This window comes from Oncorhynchus masou, chromosome 7 (genome assembly GCF_036934945.1).
Source record: "Oncorhynchus masou masou isolate Uvic2021 chromosome 7, UVic_Omas_1.1, whole genome shotgun sequence".
Lineage (NCBI taxonomy): Eukaryota > Metazoa > Chordata > Actinopteri > Salmoniformes > Salmonidae > Oncorhynchus > Oncorhynchus masou.
Genome location: NC_088218.1, coordinates 7,532,011 through 7,554,750, shown reverse-complemented (window position 1 = coordinate 7,554,750; position 22,740 = coordinate 7,532,011). Strand labels below are relative to the sequence as shown.

At 45.1% G+C, this 22,740-nt stretch overlaps 2 protein-coding genes and 1 non-coding gene across 5 annotated transcripts in view; 2 read left to right on the top strand and 1 right to left on the bottom strand.

Annotated features, from left to right (window-relative positions):
- The window catches only part of LOC135543144 (serine/threonine-protein kinase 24-like), a 41,943-nt gene extending 40,144 nt beyond the window's left edge, over window positions 1–1,799 (bottom strand). For 2 of the 3 annotated variants that reach the window (XM_064970220.1, XM_064970222.1), the window contains exons 1-2: window positions 1,308–1,799; window positions 3–197 (exon numbers count right to left, since the gene is read on the bottom strand). In XM_064970220.1, the coding sequence (XP_064826292.1) occupies window positions 3–44 (42 nt within the window). In that variant the 5' untranslated portion in view covers window positions 45–197; window positions 1,308–1,799. The other variant, XM_064970221.1, reaches the window with a different exon arrangement.
- A 61-nt stretch (window positions 1,800–1,860) lies between these two features.
- trnai-aau (transfer RNA isoleucine (anticodon AAU)) lies at window positions 1,861–1,934 on the top strand. Its single transcript has one exon. It is a non-coding gene; the product is annotated as a tRNA-Ile (tRNA).
- Window positions 1,905–22,740, top strand: part of LOC135543143 (FERM, ARHGEF and pleckstrin domain-containing protein 1-like) — a 102,674-nt gene continuing 81,838 nt past the window's right edge. Inside the window, exons 1-4 of the mRNA XM_064970219.1 lie at window positions 1,905–2,403; window positions 12,577–12,792; window positions 16,647–16,751; window positions 19,885–19,927. Coding sequence (XP_064826291.1) covers window positions 12,622–12,792; window positions 16,647–16,751; window positions 19,885–19,927 — 319 coding nt within the window. The 5' untranslated portion in view covers window positions 1,905–2,403; window positions 12,577–12,621. The remainder of the gene's footprint in view (window positions 2,404–12,576; window positions 12,793–16,646; window positions 16,752–19,884; window positions 19,928–22,740) is intronic.

The following is a 22,740-nucleotide window of genomic DNA, read 5'->3' as shown; positions in this document are numbered from 1 at the left end:
ACCTGCATCCCTGGCAGGCTACTCTGAACCGGAGAGTGAGCCATGTCGCCTGTCGACAGTCTGACCAGCTATAACAGCTAACTAGCTGGTCACTAGTTACAACCCCAGAATACACAACGCAGCAGGTCGGTCCGACGGGGGATGGCGTCCTTATCGATGCATCTTGCTTCCTTATCGATGCGTCCTTATCAATGCGTCTTGGAAAACAAATAGCGGCACAATGACAACAAATCAACCAGGAAAACAAATAGCTGCACAATGACAACAAATCAACCAGGAAAACAAATAGCTGCACAATGACAACAAATCAACCAGGAAAACAAATAGCGGCACAGTGACAACAAATCAACCAGGAAAACAAATAGCTGCACAATGACGACAAATCAACCAGGAAAACAAATAACGGCACAATGACGACAAATCAACCAGAAAAACAAATAGCGGCACAGTGACAACAAATCTACCAGGAAAACAAATAGCTGCACAATGACATCAAATCAACCAGGAAAACAAATAGCGGCACAGTGACAACAAATCAACCAGGAAAACAAATAGCTGCACAATGACAACAAATCAACCAGGAAAACAAATAGAGGCACAATGACAACAAATCATCCAGGAAAACAAATAGCTGCACAATGACAACAAATCAACCAGGAAAACAAATTGCTGCACAATGACAACAAATCAACCAGGAAAACAAATAACTGCACAATGACAACAAATCTACCAGGAAAACAAATAGCTGCATAATGACAACAAATCAACCAGGAAAACAAATAGAGGCACAGTGACAACAAATCAACCAGGAAAACAAATAGCTGCACAATGACGACAAATCAACCAGGAAAACAAATAGCGGCACAATGACAACAAATCAACCAGGAAAACAAATAGCTGCACAATGACAACAAATCTACCAGGAAAACAAATAGCTGCATAATGACAACAAATCAACCAGGAAAACAAATAGCGGCACAATGACAACAAATCAACCAGGAAAACAAATAGCTGCACAATGACAACAAATCTACCAGTAAAACAAATAGCTGCACAATGACGACAAATCAACCAGGAAAACAAATAGCTGCACAATGACAACAAATCAACCAGGAAAACAAATAGCTGCAGAATGAAAACAAATAGCTGCACAATGACAACAAATAGCTGCACAGTGACAACAAATCAACCAATGAAAACAAATAGCTGCACAGTGACAACAAATCAACCAGGAAAACAAATGACTAACTGACAACGTTTGCTGAACCGTACTAGTGAACGGTTTCAATGTATATATATTTTTTTACCGTAAAGTTCATTCACGATCTAATATCACTGATTATCTATCGGACTACTTGGCTGTTATGTCCTGTATCCGACGGGTCCTTCATCCCGCAGCCAGAAAACAACATATTTGGTCCTGCGTCTCGCAAATATAAACCCAAATTCAATAGATATGAAACGCTCCGATCTTGTAATCGTTTTGGCTAACTTAAAATCACCCAAAAAAGGCCATTTACACGCTGTCAACTATACATATTAGCTGTGTTTTGTTCCTCATTTTCCTCCTGTCCTATCCACCATCTTGTCAGTGCTGTCGCAGCTGGCGGATCCATATCGACGCTAAGCAGAGCGTTGTACGCGCCCGACGTGGGAACGGAGCAGAACACTGTCACGTCATTTCCACCGAGCAATTTACGACATGTGATATCATAACATGATAACAATCATGATATTTTGTAACTGTTTGTAGAATACGTTGAAATCCAGATGAGCAGATAATGTTACCGTAGCGACTATAAAGAGCAAACGGGGATTTTCACCAGATGAAACACTAAATGTGTTCTTCAGTGTTCACTTGGCCGGTTAGCTCAGTTGGTTAGAGCGTCGTGCTAATAACGCGAAGGTCGCGGGTTCGATACCCGTACTGGCCATGACCCTAGTTTTTTGTGACTGTTTGAAGAGGCTGTGTTTGTATTTACTCGTCTCTCTAGATAAAGTTGGACTTCTTCTATTCTACTCTATTGGTCCCATATGATATGGGTCTATTATAGTGGTTGACTTTGAACTGGCCCAACTATGGTCATGCTTATGGGAAGCCACTATGTGGTACTATTGCTCCTACTCTAGAGGCCTGATACAAAGGACACCAGCTGAGTTATAGTGCAGTTACGACTGTAATAAACTCAATAGAAGTCTGCGCAACGCAGTGTTTGTTAGCCGTCAGTCAGTCGAGCCGATATGGCGACCAGGAAGAATCTGCGTTTTAAAGCCGCTTCTCCTTTCTGAAACTTTCAAATGCTTCAAATCAGCGCAGTTGGATCGTAAAGGAATGCACCTCGGTCAACACAGTGTTGGAAAATATACACGTGGACAAATCTCTCCCAATCGGAAGGAAAAAGGGTAAGAAAGGAACGGGCGTCTTTTAAGTTACCTGAGCACCCTAACCGTGTCGGCTTGACCGTAGACAGCCGTACTATTTTAAATGCAAGTGGAAAACCAATGTCAATCATGTCCTGTATTTTTCCTTTACCTATAATTCCTACGGTTTGCCAGTTAATTCTCTCTCTCCATTGAATTGTCTGAATTTACAGATGTACTCCAGTTGGAATATAATAGATGTGTGTGTTATATAAGGTACTCGTCCAACAGGATCATAGTGAATAGCCACATTATCCAAGACAGGGGTAGCCTATAAAGTAATATTTGTTTTGGGGCTTTGGCTAACACCATGTGTTCGCAGTATGAGTTGATGGGTTTTCGCCTTGATCATTACTCAGTTCCCGTTACACATAAGAGTCCGTAGTAGTAACACTACCTCTCAAACTCGAGATGACATCCTGCCTTCTCCCTACACTTCTCAGCTTCGCCCAGGATGGTTTCACGTCAACTACAATCCCGACTTTTTACAATGTTTTGAAACGTCAATAATCATTTAGAAACGCCAATCATAGCTTGCTTTATGGCTTTTCGAAACATCAGCAAGAAAGAATCGTTCAAAATGAAAAAATATACTGTAACAGTTTCTGCACAGATTTATACAGCTATGGCGGCCACAATCCAAGGAATCTACACTTCCAGGACACTTCCCCCTTTACTACCAGGTGTTCAGAGCATGATAGATAGCTAATTAACACAGGTGGCCCGTCTTGTCTTCCAAAAACAAGCGCTGTATGGATCTGTAACAACTACAGTGTAGTTTAGTAGTATGGATCTGTAACTGTCTCTCTCTCCATCTCTCTGTCTCTCTGTCTCTCTCTCTGTCTCACTCTCTCAATGTGTTTATGGTGCTGTGCCTGTCCCTCCCTCTCTCTCCATCTCTCTGTCTCTCTCTCCATCTCTGTCTCTCTCTCTCTCTCTCTCTCTCTCTGTCTCTCTCTGTCTCACTCTCTCAATGTGTTTATGGTGCTGTGCCTGTCCCTCCCTCTCTCTCAATTCGAAGGGCTTTATTGACATGGGAAACATGTATACGTTGCCAAAGCCAGTGAAATAGATAATGAAGAGGTGAAATAAGCCTATATTTTCCCCAGTAAACATCCCACTCATAAAAGTACCAAAACAATAAACACATTTCAAACGTCATATTATGTTCAAATGGTTAAAGTACAAAAGGGAAAATAAATAAGGGTTGTATTTATAATGGTGTTTGTTCTTCACTGGTTGCCCTTTTCTTGTGGCAACAGGTCACAAATCTTGCTGCTGTGATGGCACACTGTGGAATTTCACCCAGTAGATATGGGAGTTTATCAAGATTGGGTTTGTTTTCGAATTCTTTGTGGATCTGTGTAATCTGAGGGAAATATGTCTCTCTAATGTGGTCATACATTGGACAGGAGGTTAGGAAGTGCAGCTCAGTTTCCACCTCATTTTGTGGGCAGTGTGCACATAGCCTGCGTGGTTTTGAATGCATGGTGTAGTGGTTTTGCTGCTCTGAATGCCAGATGTAGTGGTTTTGCTGCTCTGAATGCACAATGTAGTGGTTTTGCTGCTCTGAATGCACAATGTAGTGGTTTTGCTGCTCTGAATGCCCGATGTAGTGGTTTTGCTGCGCTGAATGCCTGGTTTAGTGGTTTTGCTGCTCTGAATGCCTGGTTTAGTGTTTTTGTGGTATTGACCCGGGTCCATAGGGAATAGGGTGCCAGTTTGGATACTTTTGACCAGGGTCCATAGAGAATAGGGTGCCAGTTTGGATACTTTTGACCAGGGTCCATAGAGAATAGGGTGCCATTTTGGAGGCTTTTGACCAGGGCCCATAGGGAATAGGGTGCAATTTTGGAGGCTTTTGACCAGGGCCCATAAGGAATAGGGTGCCATTTTGGATCCTTTTGACCAGGGTCCATGGGAATAGGGTGCCATTTTGGAGACTTTTGACCAGGGCCCATAGGGAATAGGGTGCCATTTTGGAGGCTTTTGACCAGGGCCCATAGGGAATAGGGTGCCATTTTGGATGGTTTTGACCAGGGCCCATAGGGAATAGGGTGCCATTTTGGATGGCTTTGACCAGGGTTCTACTGTAGCTGAAATACTGACTTATCCCTGGGGATCTACTGTAGCTGAAATACTGACTTATCCCTGGGGATCTACTGTAGCTGAAATACTGACTTATCCCTGGGGATCTACTGTAGCTGAAATACTGACTTATCCCTGGGGATCTACTGTAGCTGAAACACTGACTTATCCCTGGGGATCTACTGTAGCTGAAATACTGACTTATCCCTGGGGATCTACTGTAGCTGAAATACTGACTTATCTCTGGGGATCTACTGTAGCTGAAATACTGACTTATCTCTGGGGATCTACTGTAGCTGAAATACTGACTTATCTCTGGGGATCTACTGTAGCTGAAATACTGACTTATCTCTGGGGATCTACAGTAGCTGAAATACTGACTTATCTCTGGGGATCTACTGTAGCTGAAATACTGACTTATCCCTGGGGATCTACTGTAGCTGAAATACTGACTTATCTCTGGGGATCTACTGTAGCTGAAATACTGACTTATCCCTGGGGATCTACTGTAGCTGAAATACTGACTTATCTCTGGGGATCTACTGTAGCTGAAATACTGACTTATCTCTGGGGATCTACTGTAGCTGAAATACTAACTTATCCCTGGGGATCTACATTAGCTGAAATACTGACTTATCCCTGGGGATCTACTGTAGCTGAAATACTGACTTATCTCTGGGGATCTACTGTAGCTGAAATACTGACTTATCTCTGGGGATCTACTGTAGCTGAAATACTGACTTATCCCTGGGGATCTACTGTAGCTGAAATACTGACTTATCTCTGGGGATCTACTGTAGCTGAAATACTGACTTATCTCTGGGGATCTACTGTAGCTGAAATACTGACTTATCCCTGGGGATCTACTGTAGCTGAAATACTGACTTATCTCTGGGGATCTACAGTAGCTGAAATACTGACTTATCTCTGGGGATCTACAGTAGCTGAAATACTGACTTATCTCTGGGGATCTACTGTAGCTGAAATACTGACTTATCCCTGGGGATCTACTGTAGCTGAAATACTGACTTATCTCTGGGGATCTACTGTAGCTGAAATACTGACTTATCCCTGGGGATCTACTGTAGCTGAAATACTGACTTATCTCTGGGGATCTACTGTAGCTGAAATACTGCTATTTTTCTTGGAAGGTCGCATGTTCTGTCGTCTTTCAAATCCCTCAACCTATGATGCTGTCACCTAGTTAGTCTTTAGATCAGTCAACAGGAGAATGTTGGAAGGAACTTGTATAGGATGAGATGAATTCAGCCCATTCATATCTGATCTGGTCTGGGATTGATGACCTCGCTGCTTTGGAACGTTGTGTTTTGTAGACAGTAAAGTGCTCTAGGTTTGTGTTGTGTTCCAAACATTCAATCGAACACATGTAGGTAGAGAAAGCGACCGCCCAAACGGATCTCCGTTGGCTCCGTTAGTGTCGACCCCTCCAGGGTGTCGAGGAGGAGGGCTGTGGTTCCTCATCTCCGTTGGCTCCGTTAGTGTCGACCCCTCCAGGGGGTCGAGGAGGAGGGCTGTGGTTCCGCTGACGTTGAGGAGGATGGCCTGAGGGCTAAGGGACAGAGGTATGCTCTGTCTCATCCTTCAACCTCCTTTAATCCCTCTGTGTGTCTGTCTATATCAACGTTACTGTCTGGTTTAGTCTGTCCCAGCTAAAATACCATTGGGTTTTCTAGACTTGTGTCGTGGTCATGGAGGAGTCTAGTGACTCACCTGCAAGCTGGCTGAAATGTTGCTGTGTTAGCTCTTAGGTCACTGACCACCGATGGGGTTCACTCCCTCAGATGAAGTGCTCTCTGATTCAGAAAGAGAAGTCCTCTATCTGGCCTGGTTTAGACAGGGAAGTCCTCTATCTGGCCTAGTTTAGACAGGGTAGTACTGCATCTGGCCTGGTTTAGACAGGGAAGGACTGCATCTGGCCTGGTTTAGACAGCGAAGTACTGCATCTGGCCTGGTTTAGACAGCGAAGTACTGGCCTGGTTTAGACAGGGAAGTACTGCATCTGGCCTGGTTTAGACAGCGAAGTACTGCATCTGGCCTGGTTTAGACAGGGAAGTACTGCATCTGGCCTGGTTTAGACAGGGAAGTACTGCATCTGGCCTGGTTTAGACAAGGAAGTACTTTATCTGGCCTGGTTCATACTGTTACAGACAGACTGTATCTGACCTGGTTCTCACAGTAATTGTCTGTCCTTTTTTGGGCTGAATACTTATATTCCCATGGCAACCTGTGTCTGTTCTGGAAACAGGCCATGGCCTTGCTGCTCCGGCTGGGTCTCTTGTTCTCTGTCTCTGTCCACCCAGACTGGGAGGGCTGCTTGCTTCCTGAAACATTAATGGAACTACTGTAACTAAAAAAAGCTGTAGCAAGAGAATAGATGGACACAACAACATGTATAGGTTTTTAGTATCAAAAACAACACTCTGCCCTCTAAAGCAGTGGTTCTCAGTTGGTTGTGCCTCAGGACCCAAATTCAACCAGGTTGTCTCAGTCTTGACCCAATATTTGCGTTGCCAAAATACAATCTGGAAAACTCTTTATTTAATACTATATTGATATTAAATGTAGCAATTAAATAACAAAGGAACAACATTCCCACTTCTTTCATTGTCAATAATAACATTTTGCCGTCTTGATGAAGAATGCTAATAAACTCCCTGGTTTGAGACACTAAATCAACCTAAATAGCCCTGCTAATAAACTCCCTGGTTTGAGACACTAAATCAACCCAAATAGCCCTGCTAATAAATTCCCTGGTTTGAGACACTAAATCACCCTAAATAGCCCTGCTAATAATCTCCCTGGTTTGAGACACTAAATCACCCCAAATTGCCCTGCTAATAATCTCCCTGGTTTGTGACACTAAATCACCCCAAATAGCCCTGCTAATAAACTCCCTGGTTTGAGACACTAAATCAACCCAAATAGCTCTGCTAATAGAATATTAATAATCTCCCTGGTTTGAGACACTAAATCAACCTAAATAGCACTGCTAATAATCTCCCTGGTTTGAGACACTAAATCAACCTAAATAGCCCTGCTAATAAACTCCCTGGTTTGAGACACTAAATCAACCTAAATAGCCCTGCTAATAAATTCCCTGGTTTGAGACACTAAATCAACCTAAATAGCCCTGCTAATAAACTCCCTGGTTTGACACTAAATCAACCCAAATAGCTCTGCTAATAGAATATTAATAATCTCCCTGGTTTGAGACACTAAATCAACCTAAATAGCACTGCTAATAATCTCCCTGGTTTGAGACACTAAATCAACCGAAATAGCCCTGCTAATAAACTCCCTGGTTTGAGACACTAAATCACCCTAAATTGCCCTGCTAATAAACTCCCTGGTTTGAGACACTAAATCAACCTAAATAGCCCTGCTAATAAACTCCCTGGTTTGAGACACTAAATCAACCTAAATAGCCCTGCTAATAAACTCCCTGGTTTGAGACACTAAATCAACCCAAATAGCCCTGTTAATAAACTCCCTGGTTTGAGACACTAAATCACCCTAAATAGCCCTGCTAATAAACTCCCTGGTTTGAGACACTAAATCACCCTAAATTGTCCTGCTATTAAACTCCCTGGTTTGAGACACTAAATCACCCTAAATTGCCCTGCTATTAAACTCCCTGGTTTGAGACACTAAATCACCCTAAATAGCCCTGCTAATAATCTCCCTGGTTTGAGACACTACATCACCCTAAATAGCCCTGCTAATAATCTCCCTGGTTTGAGACACTAAATCACCCTAAATAGCCCTGCCAATAAATTCCCTGGTTTGAGACACTAAATCAACCTAAATAGCCCTGCTAATAAACTCCCTGGTTTGACACTAAATCAACCCAAATAGCTCTGCTAATAGAATATTAATAATCTCCCTGGTTTGAGACACTAAATCAACCTAGATAGCACTGCTAATAATCTCCCTGGTTTGAGACACTAAATCAACCTAAATAGCCCTGCTAATAAACTCCCTGGTTTGAGACACTAAATCAACCTAAATAGCCCTGCTAATAAATTCCCTGGTTTGAGACACTAAATCAACCTAAATAGCCCTGCTAATAAACTCCCTGGTTTGACACTAAATCAACCCAAATAGCTCTGCTAATAGAATATTAATAATCTCCCTGGTTTGAGACACTAAATCAACCTAGATAGCACTGCTAATAATCTCCCTGGTTTGAGACACTAAATCAACCTAAATAGCCCTGCTAATAAACTCCCTGGTTTGAGACACTAAATCAACCTAAATAGCCCTGCTAATAAATTCCCTGGTTTGAGACACTAAATCAACCTAAATAGCCCTGCTAATAAACTCCCTGGTTTGACACTAAATCAACCCAAATAGCTCTGCTAATAGAATATTAATAATCTCCCTAGTTTGAGACACTAAATCAACCTAAATTACCCTGCTAATAAACTCCCTGGTTTGAGACACTAAATCACCCTAAATAGCCCTGCTAATAATCTCCCTGGTTTGAGACACTAAATCACCCTAAATTGCCCTGCTAATAAACTCCCTGGTTTGAGACACTAAATCACCCTAAATTGCCCTGCTATTAAACTCCCTGGTTTGAGACACTAAATCACCATAAATTGCCCTGCTATTAAACTCCCTGGTTTGAGACACTAAATCACCCTAAATAGCCCTGCTATTAAACTCCCTGGTTTGAGACACTAAATCACCCTAAATAGCCCTGCTAATAATCTCCCTGGTTTGAGACACTAAATCAACCTAAATAGCCCTGCTAATAAACTCCCTGGTTTGAGACACTAAATCAACCTAAATTGCCCTGCTAATAAACTCCCTGGTTTGAGACACTAAATCAACCTAAATAGCCCTGTTAATAAACTCTCTGGTTTGAGACACTAAATCACCCTAAATAGCCCTGCTAATAAACTCCCTGGTTTGAGACACTAAATCACCCTAAATTGTCCTGCTATTAAACTCCCTGGTTCGAGACACTAAATCACCCTAAATTGCCCTGCTATTAAACTCCCTGGTTTGAGACACTAAATCACCCTAAATAGCCCTGCTAATAATCTCCCTGGTTTGAGACACTAAATCACCCTAAATTGCCCTGCTAATAAACTCCCTGGTTTGAGACACTAAATCACCCTAAATAGCCCTGCTAATAATCTCCCTGGTTCGAGACACTAAATCACCCTAAATTCCCCTGCTAATAATCTCCCTGGTTTGAGACACTAAATCAACCTAAATAGCACTGCTAATAATCTCCCTGGTTTGAGACACTAAATCAACCTAAATAGCCCTGCTAATAAACTCCCTGGTTTGAGACACTAAATCAACCTAAATAGCCCTGCTAATAAATTCCCTGGTTTGAGACACTAAATCAACCTAAATAGCCCTGCTAATAAACTCCCTGGTTTGACACTAAATCAACCCAAATAGCTCTGCTAATAGAATATTAATAATCTCCCTGGTTTGAGACACTAAATCAACCTAAATAGCACTGCTAATAATCTCCCTGGTTTGAGACACTAAATCAACCGAAATAGCCCTGCTAATAAACTCCCTGGTTTGAGACACTAAATCACCCTAAATTGCCCTGCTAATAAACTCCCTGGTTTGAGACACTAAATCAACCTAAATAGCCCTGCTAATAAACTCCCGGGTTTGAGACACTAAATCAACCTAAATAGCCCTGCTAATAAACTCCCTGGTTTGAGACACTAAATCAACCCAAATAGCCCTGTTAATAAACTCCCTGGTTTGAGACACTAAATCGCCCTAAATAGCCCTGCTAATAAACTCCCTGGTTTGAGACACTAAATCACCCTAAATTGTCCTGCTATTAAACTCCCTGGTTTGAGACACTAAATCACCCTAAATTGCCCTGCTATTAAACTCCCTGGTTTGAGACACTAAATCACCCTAAATAGCCCTGCTAATAATCTCCCTGGTTTGAGACACTACATCACCCTAAATAGCCCTGCTAATAATCTCCCTGGTTTGAGACACTAAATCACCCTAAATAGCCCTGCCAATAAATTCCCTGGTTTGCGACACTAAATCAACCTAAATAGCCCTGCTAATAAACTCCCTGGTTTGACACTAAATCAACCCAAATAGCTCTGCTAATAGAATATTAATAATCTCCCTGGTTTGAGACACTAAATCAACCTAGATAGCACTGCTAACAATCTCCCTGGTTTGAGACACTAAATCAACCTAAATAGCCCTGCTAATAAACTCCCTGGTTTGACACTAAATCAACCCAAATAGCTCTGCTAATAGAATATTAATAATCTCCCTGGTTTGAGACACTAAATCAACCTAGATAGCACTGCTAACAATCTCCCTGGTTTGAGACACTAAATCAACCTAAATAGCCCTGCTAATAAACTCCCTGGTTTGAGACACTAAATCAACCTAAATAGCCCTGCTAATAAATTCCCTGGTTTGAGACACTAAATCAACCTAAATAGCCCTGCTAATAAACTCCCTGGTTTGACACTAAATCAACCCAAATAGCTCTGCTAATAGAATATTAATAATCTCCCTGGTTTGAGACACTAAATCAACCTAAATAGCACTGCTAATAATCTCCCTGGTTTGAGACACTAAATCAACCTAAATAGCCCTGCTAATAAACTCCCTAGTTTGAGACACTAAATCAACCTAAATTACCCTGCTAATAAACTCCCTGGTTTGAGACACTAAATCACCCTAAATAGCCCTGCTAATAATCTCCCTGGTTTGAGACACTAAATCACCCTAAATTGCCCTGCTAATAAACTCCCTGGTTTGAGACACTAAATCACCCTAAATTGCCCTGCTATTAAACTCCCTGGTTTGAGACACTAAATCACCATAAATTGCCCTGCTATTAAACTCCCTGGTTTGAGACACTAAATCACCCTAAATAGCCCTGCTATTAAACTCCCTGGTTTGAGACACTAAATCACCCTAAATAGCCCTGCTAATAATCTCCCTGGTTTGAGACACTAAATCAACCTAAATAGCCCTGCTAATAAACTCCCTGGTTTGAGACACTAAATCAACCTAAATTGCCCTGCTAATAAACTCCCTGGTTTGAGACACTAAATCAACCTAAATAGCCCTGTTAATAAACTCCCTGGTTTGAGACACTAAATCACCCTAAATTGTCCTGCTATTAAACTCCCTGGTTCGAGACACTAAATCACCCTAAATTGCCCTGCTATTAAACTCCCTGGTTTGAGACACTAAATCACCCTAAATAGCCCTGCTAATAATCTCCCTGGTTTGAGACACTAAATCACCCTAAATTCCCCTGCTAATAAACTCCCTGGTTTGAGACACTAACTCACCCTAAATAGCCCTGCTAATAAACTCCCTGGTTTGAGACACTAAATCACCCTAAATTGCCCTGCTATTAAACTCCCTGGTTTGAGACACTAAATCACCCTAAATTGCCCTGCTATTAAACTCCCTGGTTTGAGACACTAAATCACCCTAAATAGCCCTGCTAATAATCTCCCTGGTTTGAGACACTAAATCACCCTAAATTGCCCTGCTAATAATCTCCCTGGTTCGAGACACTAAATCACCCTAAATTCCCCTGCTAATAAACTCCCTGGTTTGAGACACTAACTCACCCTAAATAGCCCTGCTAATAAACTCCCTGGTTTGAGACACTAAATCACCCTAAATTGCCCTGCTATTAAACTCCCTGGTTTGAGACACTAAATCAACCTAAATAGCCCTGTTAATAATCTCCCTGGTTTGAGACACTAAATCACCCTAAATTGCCCTGCTAATAAACTCCCTGGTTTGAGACACTAAATCACCCTAAATAGCCCTGCTAATAAACTCCCTGGTTTGAGACACTAAATCACCCTAAATTGCCCTGCTATTAAACTCCCTGGTTTGAGACACTAAATCACCCTAAATTGCCCTGCTATTAAACTCCCTGGTTTGAGACACTAAATCACCCTAAATTGTCCTGCTATTAGCTCTATATGGGAAAACTTCCGTCTTCAGATATGTCCTTGTTTTCAGAGTGGATCCAGTACGTGTCTCCCTGTCTGTCCCCAGGTGTGTGAGGGTAGTAGAGAGGCTGATTCTGCTGACTGAGGCACCATGGTGGAGCCAGGGGACAGGGAGGTGGCTGGCCAGAGGCTGGGGATCCCAGAGAGTTTAGGGGTGTCTACCCTGGAACCAGGTCAGCGACCCCCAACCACGCCCCCAGGACGACAGGTCTCTATCCGGGTACAGCTGCTGGACGACGTCACCGAGGTCTTCGACATATCAGTGAGTACAGGAACTATTTAGCTCTATGGGATGAATGACATGCTGGAGCAATGCTTTAGATGAGGTCCATAGTTCCCAGGCTCTGATATCAATGAGGTCCATAGTTCCCAGGCTCTGATAGCAATGAGGTCCATAGTTCCCAGGCTCTGATATCAATGAGGTCCATAGTTCCCAGGCTCTGATACCAATGAGGTCCATAGTTCCCAGGCTCTGATACCAATTCTTTAGATTTGGTCCATAGTTCCCAGGCTCTGATACCAGTGAGGTCTATAGTTCCCAGGCTCTGATACCAATGAGGTCCATAGTTCCCAGGCTCTGATACCAATGAGGTCTATAGTTCCCAGGCTCTGATACCAATGAGGTCCATAGTTCCCCGGCTCTGATACCAATGAGGTCCATAGTTCCCATGCTCTGATACCAATGAGGTCTATAGTTCCCAGGCTCTGATACCAATGAGGTCTATAGTTCCCAGGCTCTGATACCAATGAGGTCTATAGTTCCCAGGCTCTGATACCAATGAGGTCTATAGTTCACAGACTCTGATACCAATGAGGTTCATAGTTCCCAGGCTCTGATACCAATGAGGTCCATAGTTCCCAGGCTCTGATACCAATGAGGTCCATAGTTCCCAGGCTCTGATACCAATGAGGTCTGTAGTTCTCAGGCTCTGATACCAATGAGGTCTATAGTTCACAGACTCTGATACCAATGAGGTCCATAGTTCACAGGCTCTGATACCAATGAGGTCCATAGTTCCCAGGCTCTGATACCAATGCTTTAGATTAGGTCCATAGTTCCCAGGCTCTGATACCAATGCTTTAGATTAGGTCCATAGTTCCCAGGCTCTGATACCAGTGAGGTCCATAGTTCCCAGGCTCTGATACCAGTGAGGTCTATAGTTCCCAGGCTCTGATACCAATGCTTTAGATTAGGTCCATAGTTCCCAGGCTCTGATACCAGTGAGGTCTATAGTTCCCAGGCTCTGATACCAATGAGGTCCATAGTTCCCAGGCTCTGATACCAATGAGGTCTATAGTTCCCAGGCTCTGATACCAATGAGGTCTATAGTTCCCAGGCTCTGATAGCAATGAGGTCCATAGTTCCCAGGCTCTGATACCAATGAGGTCCATAGTTTCCAGGCTCTTATACCAATGAGGTCTATAGTTCCCAGGCTCTGATACCAATGAGGTCTATAGTTCCCAGGCTCTGATACCAATGAGGTCTATAGTTCCCAGGCTCTGATACCAATGAGGTCCATAGTTTCCAGGCTCTGATACCAATGAGGTCTATAGTTCCCAGGCTCTGATACCAATGAGGTCTATAGTTCCCAGGCTCTGATACCAATGAGGTCCATAATTTCCAGGTTCTGATACCAATGAGGTCTATAGTTCACAGGCTCTGATACCAATGAGGTCCATAGTTCCCAGGCTCTGATACCAATGCTTTAGATGAGGTCCATAGTTCCCAGGCTCTGATACCAATGAGGTCCATAGTTCCCAGGCTCTGATACCAGTGAGGTCTATAGTTCCCAGGCTCTGATACCAATGCTTTAGATGAGGTCCATAGTTCCCAGGCTCTGATACCAATGAGGTCCATAGTTTCCAGGCTCTTATACCAATGAGGTCTATAGTTCCCAGGCTCTGATACCAATGAGGTCTATAGTTCCCAGGCTCTGATACCAATGAGGTCTATAGTTCCCAGGCTCTGATACCAATGAGGTCCATAGTTTCCAGGCTCTGATACCAATGAGGTCTATAGTTCCCAGGCTCTGATACCAATGAGGTCTATAGTTCCCAGGCTCTGATACCAATGAGGTCCATAATTTCCAGGTTCTGATACCAATGAGGTCTATAGTTCCCAGGCTCTGATACCAATGCTTTAGATGAGGTCCATAGTTCCCAGGCTCTGATACCAATGAGGTCCATAGTTCCCAGGCTCTGATACCAATGAGGTCCATAGTTCCCCGGCTCTGATACCAATGAGTTCTATAGTTCCCAGGCTCTGATACCAATGAGGTCCATAGTTCCCCGTCTCTGATACCAGTGAGGTCTATAGTTCCCAGGCTCTGATACCAATGAGGTCTATAGTTCCCCGTCTCTGATACCAGTGAGGTCTATAGTTCCCCGTCTCTGATACCAGTGAGGTCTATAGTTCCCCGTCTCTGATACCAGTGAGGTCTATAGTTCCCAGGCTCAGATACCAATGAGGTCTATAGTTCCCAGGCTCTGATACCAATGAGTTCTATAGTTCCCAGGCTCTGATACCAATGAGGTCTGTAGTTCCCAGGCTCTGATACCAATGAGGTCCATAGTTCCCAGGCTCTGATACCAATGCTTTAGATGAGGTCTATAGTTCCCAGGCTCTGATACCAATGAGGTCCATAGTTCCCCGTCTCTGATACCAGTGAGGTCTATAGTTCCCCGTCTCTGATACCAGTGAGGTCTATAGTTCCCAGGCTCAGATACCAATGAGGTCTATAGTTCCCAGGCTCTGATACCAATGAGTTCTATAGTTCCCAGGCTCTGATACCAATGAGGTCTGTAGTTCCCAGGCTCTGATACCAATGAGGTCCATAGTTCCCAGGCTCTGATACCAATGCTTTAGATGAGGTCTATAGTTCCCAGGCTCTGATACCAATGAGGTCTATAGTTCCCAGGCTCTGATACCAATGAGTTCTATAGTTCCCAGGCTCTGATACCAATGAGGTCTGTAGTTCCCAGGCTCTGATACCAATGAGGTCCATAGTTCCCAGGCTCTGATACCAATGCTTTAGATGAGGTCCATAGTTCCCAGGCTCTGATACCAATGAGGTCTGTAGTTCCCAGGCTCTGATACCAATGAGGTCCATAGTTCCCAGGCTCTGATACCAATGCTTTAGATGAGGTCTATAGTTCCCAGGCTCTGATACCAATGAGGTCCATAGTTCCCAGGCTCTGATACCAATGAGGTCTATAGTTCCCAGGCTCTGATACCAATGCTTTAGATGAGGTCTATAGTTCCCAGGCTCTGATACCAATGAGGTCTATAGTTCCCAGGCTCTGATACCAATGAGGTCTATAGTTCCCAGGCTCTGATACCAATGAGGTCCATAGTTCCCAGGCTCTGATACCAATGAGGTCTGTAGTTCCCAGGCTCTGATACCAATGAGGTCGATAGTTCCCAGGCTCTGATACCAATGAGGTCTATAGTTCCCAAGCTCTTATATCAATGAGGTCTATAGTTCCAAGGCTATGATACCAATGAGGTCTATGTTCTGTCTGTAACCTGGTGTGTGTTCTGTCTATAACATGGTTTGTGTTCTGTCTGTAACATGTTTTGTGTTCTGTCTGCAACATGGTGTGTGTTCTGTAACCTGGTTTGTGTTCTGCTCTGTAAACTGGTGTGTGTTCTGCTCTGTAACCTGGTGTGTGTTCTGCTCTGTAACCTGGTGTGTGTTCTGTAACCTGGTGTGTGTTCTGCTCTGTAACCTGGTGTGTGTTCTGTTCTGTAACCTGGTGTGTTCTGCTCTGTAACCTGGTGTGTGTTCTGCTCTGTAACCCGGTGTGTATTCTGCTCTGTAACCTGGTGTGTGTTCTGCTCTGTAACCTGGTGTGTGTTCTGCTCTGTAACCTGATGTGTGCTCTGCTCTGTAACCTGGTGTGTATTCTGTAACCTGGTGTGTTCTGCTCTGTAACCCAGTGTGTGTTCTGTGACCTGGTGTGTGTTCTGTTCTGTAACCTGGTGTGTGTTCTGCTCTATAACCTGGTGTGTGTTCTGTGACCTGGTGTGTGTTCTGCTCTGTAACCTGGTGTGTATTCTGTAACCTGGTGTGTGTTCTGCTCTGTAACCCGATGTGTGTTCTGCTCTCTCCACAGCAACGAGCCCCAGCCAAGGCTCTGTTTGACCTGGTGTGTGTCCATCTGAACCTGGCTGAAAGAGACTACTTCGGGCTCCAGTACCAGAACCCCAGTAGGATGATGGTGAGACAGAAGGTCTTTATTCACTATTCTGTGTCCCAAATGGAACCCTGGACTCTATAGAGCTCACTGCCTCTGCCCAGAGCCTTATGCCATGCCTACTTTTCTGTCTGCAATGTTCTGAATCATGGATGTTGCACACACTCAACACTGGCCCCTGGACAGTGGTACTGGTGTCTCAATACTGGCCCCTAGACAGTGGTACTGGTGTCTCAATACTGGCCCCTGGACAGTGGTACTGGTGACTCAATACTGGCCCCTGGACAGTGGTACTGGTGTCTCAATACTGGCCCCTGGACAGTGGTACTGGTGACTCAATACTGGCCCCTGGACAGTGGTACTGGTGTCTCTCAATACTGGCCCCTGGACAGTGGTACTGGTGACTCAATACTGGCCCCTGGACAGTGGTACTGGTGACTCAATACTGGCCCCTGGACAGTGTTATTGGTGACTCAACACTGGCCCCTGGACAGTGGTACTGGTGACTCTCAATACTGGCCCCTGGACAGTGGTACTGGACAGTGGTACTGGTGACTCAATACTGGCCCCTGGACAGTGGTACTGGTGTCTCTCAATACTGGCCCCTGGACAGTGGTACTGGTGACTCAATACTGGCCCCTGGACAGTGGTACTGGTGACTCAATACTGGCCCCTGGACAGTGTTATTGGTGACTCAACACTGGCCCCTGGACAGTGGTACTGGTGTCTCTCAATACTGGCCCCTGGACATTGGTACTGGTGTCTCTCAATACTGGCCCCTGGACAGTGGTACTGGTGACTCAATACTGGCCCCTGGACAGTGGTACTGGTGACTCAATACTGGCCCCTGGACAGTGGTACTGGTGTCTCAATACTGGCCCCTGGACAGTGGTACTGGTGACTCAATACTGGCCCCTGGACAGTGGTACTGGTTACTCAATACTGGCCCCTGGACAGTGGTACTGGTGTCTCTCAATACTGGCCCCTGGACAGTGGTACTGGTGACTCAATACTGGCCCCTGGACAGTGGTACTGGTGACTCAATACTGGCCCCTGGACAGTGTTATTGGTGACTCAACACTGGCCCCTGGACAGTGGTACTGGTGACTCTCAATACTGGCCCCTGGACAGTGGTACTGGACAGTGGTACTGGTGACTCAATACTGGCCCCTTGACAGTGGTACTGGTGTCTCTCAATACTGGCCCCTGGACAGTGGTACTGGTGACTCAATACTGGCCCCTGGACAGTGGTACTGGTGACTCAATACTGGCCCCTGGACAGTGGTACTGGTGTCTTAATACTGGCCCCTGGACAGTGGTACTGGTTACTCAATACTGGCCCCTGGACAGTGGTACTGGTGACTCAATACTGGCCCCTGGACAGTGGTACTGGTGACTCTCAATACTGGCCCCTGGACAGTGGTACTGGACAGTGGTACTGGTGACTCAATACTGGCCCCTTGACAGTGGTACTGGTGTCTCTCAATACTGGCCCCTGGACAGTGGTACTGGTGACTCAATACTGGCCCCTGGACAGTGGTACTGGTGACTCAATACTGGCCCCTGGACAGTGGTACTGGTGACTCAATACTGGCCCCTGGACAGTGGTACTGGTGTCTCAATACTGGCCCCTGGACAGTGGTACTTGTGACTTGATAATGGTAAGTCTGGCTGCATTAACCCCAGGCAGGGGAACATAGCCATCCAGTCTCCGCTATATTAGAGACAGGCTCAGGGTCACACTCAGGAACAGAGCCATCCAGTGTCAGGGTCTCACACAGGAACAGAGCCATCCAGTGTCAGGGTCACACAGGAACAGAGCCATCCAGTCTCAGGGTCACACAGGAACAGAGCCATCCAGTGTCAGGGTCAGACAGGAACAGAGCCATCCAGTGTCAGGGTCAGACAGGAACAGAGCCATCCAGTCTCAGGGTCACACAGGAACAGAGCCATCCAGTGTCAGGGTCACACAGGAACAGAGCCATCCAGTGTCAGGGTCAGACCGGAACAGAGCCATCCAGTCTCAGGGTCACACAGGAACAGAGCCATCCAGTCTCAGGGTCTCACATAGGAACAGAGCCATCCAGTCTCAGGGTCACACACAGGAATAGAGCCATCCAGTGTCAGGGTCAGACCGGAACAGAGCCATCCAGTGTCAGGGTCAGACAGGAACAGAGCCATCCAGTCTCAGGGTCAGACAGGAACAGAGCCATCCAGTGTCAGGGTCACACAGGAACAGAGCCATCCAGTGTCAGGGTCAGACCGGAACAGAGCCATCCAGTCTCAGGGTCAGACAGGAACAGAGCCATCCAGTGTCAGGGTCACACAGGAACAGAGCCATCCAGTGTCAGGGTCTCACACAGGAACAGAGCCATCCAGTGTCAGGGTCACATAGGAACAGAGCCATCCAGTGTCAGGGTCAGACCGGAACAGAGCCATCCAGTCTCAGGGTCACACAGGAACAGAGCCATCCAGTCTCAGGGTCACACAGGAACAGAGCCATCCAGTCTCAGGGTCACACAGGAACAGAGCCATCCAGTCTCAGGGTCAGACAGGAACAGAGCCATCCAGTCTCAGGGTCAGACAGGAACAGAGCCATCAAGTGTCTAGGTCAGACAGGAACAGAGCCATCCAGGCTCAGGGTCACACTCAGGAACAGAGCCATCCAGTGTCAGGGTCTCACATAGGAACAGAGCCATCCAGGCTCAGGGTCACACTCAGGAACAGAGCCATCCAGGCTCAGGGTCACACTCAGGAACAGAGCCATCCAGGCTCAGGGTCACACTCAGGAACAGAGCCATCCAGTGTCAGGGTCTCACATAGGAACAGAGCCATCCAGTCTCAGGGTCACACAGGAACAGAGCCATCCAGTCTCAGGGTCAGACAGGAACAGAGCCATCCAGTGTCAGGGTCAGACAGGAACAGAGCCATCCAGTGTCAGGGTCAGACCGGAACAGAGCCATCCAGTGTCAGGGTCAGACCGGAACAGAGCCATCCAGTCTCAGGGTCACACAGGAACAGAGCCATCCAGTCTCAGGGTCACACAGGAACAGAGCCATCCAGTCTCAGGGTCTCACACAGGAACAGAGCCATCCAATCTCAGCTGTATTGATTATGTGTTTCTGAAGCGTTTTGTTGTTTGTTGTTTTTCCTGTAGGTCTGGTTGGACCTGCTGAAGCCCACCCTGAAACAGATCAGACGTGAGTACTGAGAGGACAGCCCTGTATTATAGGGTTAGGGTTAGGACAGCCCTATATAGCATTTTTCTATGGCTGGCCATGCTTTCCACCTGGCTACTCCTACCCCGGTCAACAGCACTGCACCCCCCACAGCAACTCGCCCAAGCCTCCCCATTTCTCCTTCTCCCAAATCCGTTCAGCTGATGTTCTGAAAGAGCTGCAAAATCTGGACCCCTACAAATCAGCCGGGCTAGACAATCTGGACCCTTTCTTTTTAAAATTATCTGCCGAAATTGTTGCCACCCCTATTAATAGCCTGTTCAACCTCTCTTTCGTGTCGTCTGAGATTCCCAAAGATTGGAAAGCAGCTGCGGTCATCCCCCTCTTCAAAGGGGGGGACACTCTTGACCCAAACTGCTACAGACCTATATCTATCCTACCATGCCTTTCTAAGGTCTTCGAAAGCCAAGTCAACAAACAGATTACCGACCATTTCGAATCTCACCATACCTTCTCTGCTATGCAATCTGGTTTCAGAGCTGGTCATGGGTGCACCTCAGCCACACTCAAGTTCCTAAATGATATCTTAACCGCCATCGATAAGAAACATTACTGTGCAGCAGTATTCATTGATCTGGCCAAGGCTTTCGACTCTGTCAATCACCACATCCTCATCGGCAGACTCGACAGCCTTGGTTTCTCAAATGACTGCCTCCCCTGGTTCACCAACTACTTCTCAGATAGAGTTCAGTGTGTCAAATCAGAGGGTCTGCTGTCCGGACCTCTGGCAGTCTCTATGGGGGTGCCACAGGGTTCAATTCTTGGACCGACTCTCTTCTCTGTATACATCAATGAGGTCACTCTTGCTGCTGGTGAGTCTCTGATCCACCTCTACGCAGACGACACCATTCTGTATACTTCTGGCCCTTCTTTGGACACTGTGTTAACAACCCTCCTGGCAAGCTTCAATGCCATACAACTCTCCTTCCGTGGCCTCCAATTGCTCTTAAATACAAGTAAAACTAAATGCATGCTCTTCAACCGATCGCTACCTGCACCTGCCCGCCTGTCCAACATCACTACTCTGGACGGCTCTGACTTAGAATACGTGGACAACTACAAATACTTAGGTGTCTGGTTAGACTGTAAACTCTCCTTCCAGACCCATATCAAACATCTCCAATCCAAAGTTAAATCTAGAATTGGCTTCCTATTTCGCAACAAAGCATCCTTCACTCATGCTGCCAAACATACCCTTATAAAACTGACCATCCTACCAATCCTCGACTTTGGCGATTTACAACATAGCCTCCAATACCCTACTCAACAAATTGGATGCAGTCTATCACAGTGCAATCCATTTTGTCACCAAAGCCCCATATACTACCCACCATTGCGACCTGTACGCTCTCGTTGGCTGGCCCTCGCTTCATACTCGTCGCCAAACCCACTGGCTCCATGTCATCTACAAGACCCTGCTAGGTAAAGTCCCCCCTTATCTCAGCTCGCTGGTCACCATAGCATCTCCCACATGTAGCACACGCTCCAGTAGGTATATCTCTCTAGTCACCCCCAAAACCAATTCTTTCTTTAGCCGCCTCTCCTTCCAGTTCTCTGCTGCCAATGACTGGAACGAACTACAAAAACCTCTGAAACTGGAAACACTTATCTCCCTCACTAGCTTTAAGCACCAACTGTCAGAGCAGCTCACATATTACTGCACCTGTACATAGCCCACCTATAATTTAGCCCAAAGAACTACCTCTTTCCCTACTGTACTTAATTCATTTATTTATTTTGCTCCTTTGCACCCCATTATTTTTATTTCTACTTTGCACATTCTTCCATTGCAAATCTACCATTCCAGTGTTTTACTTGCTATATTGTATTTACTTTGCCACCATGGCCTTTTTTTGCCTTTACCTCCCTTATCTCACCTCATTTGCTCACATCGTATATAGACTTGTTTATACTGTATTATTGACTGTATGTTTGTTTTGCTCCATGTGTAACTCTGAGTCGTTGTATGTGTCGAACTGCTTTGCTTTATCTTGGCCAGGTCGCAATTGTAAATGAGAACTTGTTCTCAACTTGCCTACCTGGTTAAATAAAGGTGAAATAAATAAATAAATAAATAAATAAAATATAGTACGAGTGGTATATAGTACTGAGAGGACAACCATGTATAGTACTAGTGGAATATAGTACTGAGAGGACAACCCTGTATAGTACTAGTGGTATATAGTACTGAGAGGACAGCCCTGTATAGTACTAGTGGTATATAGTACTGAGAGGACAGCCCTGTATAGTACTAGTGGTATATAGTACTGAGAGGACAGCCCTGTATAGTACTAGTGGTATATAGTACTGAGAGGATAACCCTGTATAGTACTAGTGGTATATAGTACTGAGAGGATAACCCTATATAGTACTAGTGGTATATAGTACTGAGAGGATAACCCTGTATAGTACTAGTGGTATATAGTACTGAGAGGATAACCCTGTATAGTACTAGTGGTATATAGTACTGAGAGGATAACCCTGTATAGTACTAGTGGAATATAGTACTGAGAGGACAGCCCTGTATAGTACTAGTGGTATATAGTACTGAGAGGATAACCCTATATAGTACTAGTGGTATATAGTACTGAGAGGACAACCCTGTATAGTACTAGTGGTATATAGTACTGAGAGGACAGCCCTGTATAGTACTAGTGGTATATAGTACTGAGAGGACAGCCCTGTATAGTACTAGTGGTATATAGTACTGAGAGGACAGCCCTGTATAGTACTAGTGGTATATAGTACTGAGAGGACAACCCTGTATAGTACTA